This window comes from Cucumis melo, chromosome 10 (assembly GCF_025177605.1).
Source record: "Cucumis melo cultivar AY chromosome 10, USDA_Cmelo_AY_1.0, whole genome shotgun sequence".
In the NCBI taxonomy this organism is placed as follows: domain Eukaryota; kingdom Viridiplantae; phylum Streptophyta; class Magnoliopsida; order Cucurbitales; family Cucurbitaceae; genus Cucumis; species Cucumis melo.
The window spans coordinates 9,821,662-9,826,937 of NC_066866.1; the positions used below are offsets into that span (position 1 = coordinate 9,821,662).

Sequence of the window (5,276 nt, forward strand, 5' to 3'; positions counted from 1 at the left end):
GAATAAATAATAATAAGTTGACTTTGGAGTCTAGAAAATGGCCCACTTATTCATGATTTTAAATTAGTCCATAGGCATATATATATGAGACACATTTCAAATTTTAAAATATGAAATTATTACAAATATTTATGTGGAGACTTTATATTGATTTGAATACTACCTTTTGTTAATTTTTTCAACTATGCAATTTTAATGTCTATCTTTATAAATTGGATGGAAGTATTTACAATATTTCATTATATAGTTTATTTTCATAATGTTTAAATTTTTTTATATTCTAATATAGTAAAATAAATCAAAATATTTATAAATATAACAAAATGGCACTATTGATAGATACTTAACAAATGTTGATAAATGTCAATCACTATCTACCATTGATAGATCACTATGATGTTTTGTTATATTTAAACATATTTTCAATTATTTTTATCATTTAAAATGATGATTCTAAGAAAAATATTTAGGTGAGTCTCCAATATTCTATTAGATCGTACAATTATAATATAATTTGTTGGGTAACAAATTCCTATAACTTAGGAGTGAGAAATCTATAGAGAATAATTTAAGTTTCTAATTAAGTATTTTAATTTTCGCTTTATAATTACTCATCTCGACCAAACCTATGCGTCTCCAGCTTTAAAATCAAGTGGGTATTAATGAATCAGTAAACCTACCTAAAGTTCACCATTAATTAATATGTTCAAAGAAAAAAATGACAAATTTTTATGTTTTCTTTTAAGTTTAATTGGAGATTAAAATTTGTAACCAAATACACGATTCAAAGTGTTATAGATACATAAAGTAATCATACGTTAACAACATAATTTACTTTATATCTTCCCTATATATCTCTTCTCCCTTTTAGATGTACAAACTAGAAGATGTACATTTTTATGATCTAGTGGGACTAATTGGATAATTTATTTCTTTTTCCTTTTTCCCTTTTCACTTTTCCCTTTTCCCTTTTCGATGGAGTGGATTTACAAGTAAACAAAATTTAAAGGAATTAAAAAGGAAAAAAAAATCAAAGAAAACAAAAGGGACTTTGAGAGGCTGATTCTGATCTCTCTACATGGCACAGAAATCATGAGTTATCTTGGCGATTTTAGTGAATCTACTTGGGATTTACCCTGAGGACCTCTCGTCCTAATAAAAAGTCGGTATTCGTCAAATGTCATTGGGGAATAAAGCGCGGGCCTATCTCGCGTAATTAGTGCTTTTGCCGGCCCTATTGGAATATCACTCTTTGGATTGTAGAAGAAAGCCAATGAAACACGTTCTTTATCTGAGTTCACAATTACTCTATGCTCCACACTTCTGTATATTGCATTACTTAGAACCTATTTCAAAATAACACAAAACAAATTATTTAGAAATTAATTTCATGGTTTAAGTTTACTTGACTGACAATTTTTTGTCTTTCAACTTTAAACTGTGTCTAATAAGTTTTAGATTTTCTTTTAAACATATTTAGATTTCTTTAAAAATGATTATGATATATTTTATATAAAAAATTACGTGCCTTAGTAGATTTTGTATTTTTTTTCTTTTACAAAAGTTGAATAAGTCATTAATTTATCAAACATAAAACTGAAATTAAAAAAAAAACATACGAAGAGATACATTCTAGAATTTAGAAATCAAATAAACACAAATTTAAAAATTTAAAAACCTATTAAAAAATTTTGAAAGTTGATGAAAGGCTAAACTTATAACTTAGACAGCGGATAGGATTGAAATATTTTAAATGCCCAAGTGTAAGATTGAATTTAAATCACTTTATATGTAACTTAGGTATATTCTCACCTTCTAGAGTGCTACTTAATATCAATGTTGGCCAACATAATATCTTTTGAAAAAGAAAAACATACCTCTGTCTATCCCAAAAAAAAAAAAAACAATTATAAAAACGTCTCTATATATTATGCAATTTCGGCATCTTTTTCCTCAAACAAACAAAAGAAACTAAAATGAGAAGGTTAGAAGTGTAATGAACTTTGCAAACAAATATAATATGAACAAAAAGAACAATATAATTTTGGTTATCCTTCTAAAAATAAACATACCAAAAGAAAAAAAAAAGTTTTATTTAGGGGCCATAATATAGATTCGTAAGGAGTGGAAAAAATGGTCCAAAACAAAACAAGACCCCTCCATGTGCAAATGACCATAGAGAGAGTTGAAGCTAGAAAGTTAGAAACCTTTTATTTTAGACCAAGTGTGTTAATATATATCCTTTACCAAATAAATCAAAACAATGGTTAAGTAAATAAAATAATTAAAACAATGCTTGAGTAACTGAGTTAAGTTATTCCATACTTGGAAAGGCAATTAGGCAGTTGAATAGTAGGTAGCAGAAGGGAACAAACCTGAACTTGATCGCCCACATTAACTATAATAGCATGAGGAGCTGGTTTGACAGTAATCCATTTATCGTCTTTTCGAACTTGAAGTCCAGCCACCTTATCATCTGGAAGTAGGAACGTCAATCCACCGGGGTCCGAGTGCGACGACAGCCCCAACGTCAACTCCGGTTGTGGGCATTTTGGGTAATAGTTCACTCTCAAACATGCTCCAACATCTTCTCCTCCAAATGCATTTTGTAGATACCCTTCTTGAAGCCCCAAATTTAGTGATAAAAGCTTCAACAATTTTCCTCCTACCTTCACTACTTCTTCCCCATACTCCTCTATCAATTCTCTACATTAAAAAAAAAGGAAATAAATAATCCAATTTCGAACATCTTTTAGTTTTTTTTATCGATTAATTCCAAATGTTTAGTTAATGTAAATATATATAGCTCAACTAATTAAGACATATGTTCTTGATGCAAAAGTGAAAGTTTTATTGGGTTTGTCCACCTCATCCATGAGAGTAAAAAGTAAGGTTGGAAATGACATTTACGAGGCGACTTTAATTTATTTTTTATTTGGTAAATTTTTAAATAAAAGTCGAGCTGAGCTTAGTTGGATAAGTACCTAATAGAGGCGGGCATGGCGGGCCATTTAGTATGGTCTTTGAGATGAGAAGGAAGATAGTGAAGAAAAAAGTAGTCACTCCAATCAAGAATAGCTCCTTTTTGAACACCAAGGCGACTACCATAGCCTTCATAAGTCTTAGGACTATTAGCATAAACTTGTTTCATCTCCACTGGCAATTTGAAAAAATCATACCACGCACGGCGGACACCGTCGAGCAGCTCAGCCCGGATGCCGTGATTAATGATTTGAAAGAAACCCCAATTACGACAGGCGTCGGAGACTTGGCTAAGAATGGTTTGTCGAAGGGAGTCGTCTTGGTCTAGAGCGAAGCCGTGGATGTCGATGATTGGGATGTTCATGGCGGCAGAGGCGGCAGAGAAAACGGTAGGGCGATCGGAGGGAGGCTTGATGTAACGGGAAGGGACGACGGAGCAGCCACTCTCGGAGAGGGATTGGACACGGACTATGGGTTCGGGCCAATCTTGGTTGAGGTTAGTAGTCATCACGGCCAAGGGGAGGCTCTTGGAATTCCAAGGGTGATATTTATTTATATAAATAAAATTTAAAAGTTTGTTGTAAAAAAAACAAACAATCCAAATGTATTTTATTTTTTTAATTTAGCACTACCAAGTACGATGAATCACACACACACACACACATATATATATAAATGTATATTACAACCTTCTTCATCCTTCTCTTAAAAGAGAAAATAAAAAAGTAAAAGGGGAGAGGGTAAGACTTTTTTTTTTTTTTTCCTTTTCTAATATATTATACTTTTTATTTGATGCACGTTGTTAAATTATATCCTATGGAGTTTGTTTATATGAGTTGGAAATGGTTCAATTTGATCCAGGTGTATTGAGCAACTGCTTGAAAAGGTGATTGAATTGAATCTTTATATATATATATATATATATATATATATATATATATATATATATATATATATATATACACTTGGTTGATTCGGTGGTTTGTGTGTTGAGTCGTTATTCTTGCGATTGATTACCTTTTATTATGTCTTTTTATTTAATACTGTTAATTTATGCGTGTAGTTGGTTTAGGTGGTAAGTTGGTACACATATTTTTGTTTTATTGAGTGATTACGCTTCTAAATAGTTTCTTTAATATGCAAAGTTTAAAGACATTAAAATAGAATATTTACAAGTTTAAAGACTAAAAGATAGCACGTGTAAAACATTAGAGTTCGTATTGAAATAAGAATAAGAAGTTTCAAGGACTAGCATGATATTTGTATAGGGACCAACGTGAGATTTATACTTATTATATCTGACATTTCAAAACAATAATAAAAAAAATGTTTGAAAAAGTGTAAACTCAACAATGTTAATAACAAAGGAGAGAGAAGTTTAATTCGTACCGCGTTGGGATATGGATTACCAATAAAGCGTGAGAACAAATTCCTTCCTTCTTTCTTTTTATATATTTACATCTGTATTAAAAAAATAAAAAAAAATTAGAAGAAAAAAGAAAGAATGTGCTATTCGAAGCTATAAAATTATAACAAGATTTTCAATCTCTCCACTCAACATGTTAGAAAAAGTTATCAACAACGATGTGTACTAATGTAGTACATGATCATATATAAAGAAAACATTTTAAATTCATAGCATTTTTGGTAAAACTAGTACATGATATGTTGTTGAAATCAAAATTTTAGAACAAAATGTGAAAAAAATTAATTAGACATATATATGTATGTATGTATGTATGAAAAAGACATGAATAATGTAGGTGATAGAACGTGGAAAGGTGTAGAAGAAGAAGTAAATGAAAAGTTAAAAAGGAAAAAAAGTAAAACATAGGGATGAGGGTTAGATTAGAATTTAGGTGGGAGAAATAAGTGGAAAATGACTGGATGAAATTAGAGAACGTGAATATTATGGGGAGCAATCTGTGTACTAAAAAACAAACTTATTTTAAAAGATAAATTTTATTTTTTAAAAAATATTTTAAATTTTAAATTTTTTTTATTTTTTTTTCAAAACTAAAGATTTAGAAAAAGAAAAGAAAAGAAGATATTCGAAATATTTTGAAATATAAAGAAAATAAATAGAATAGAATTTTGGAGATAAAGATAAAAGAAAGGATAGTGTGGGGATTTTGGAAATGTGGGTGGTTGATGGGGCAACTCAAAATTGACGCGGCCGACACGCAGCAATGAAAATTTCATATTCATTTTAAAAATATTGATAAATAGAATACGGATATGACTTTGGATTCATACGGTTTTCTATTCTTTTTATTTTTTTCTATATATCAATT

General features: G+C 29.8%; 1 protein-coding gene across 1 annotated transcript; it reads right to left on the bottom strand.

Annotated features, from left to right (window-relative positions):
* Positions 1-814: 814 nt before the first annotated feature.
* LOC103501446 (jasmonate-induced oxygenase 2-like) lies at positions 815-3,820 on the bottom strand. Its single transcript, XM_008465022.3, has 3 exons — positions 2,985-3,820; positions 2,376-2,706; positions 815-1,346 (listed from the first exon to the last, which is right to left on the bottom strand). The coding sequence occupies exons 1-3, from the start codon at positions 3,488-3,490 to the stop codon at positions 1,098-1,100; spliced, it is 1,086 nt and encodes a 361-aa protein (XP_008463244.1). The 5' UTR covers positions 3,491-3,820; the 3' UTR covers positions 815-1,097.
* Positions 3,821-5,276: the final 1,456 nt, after the last annotated feature.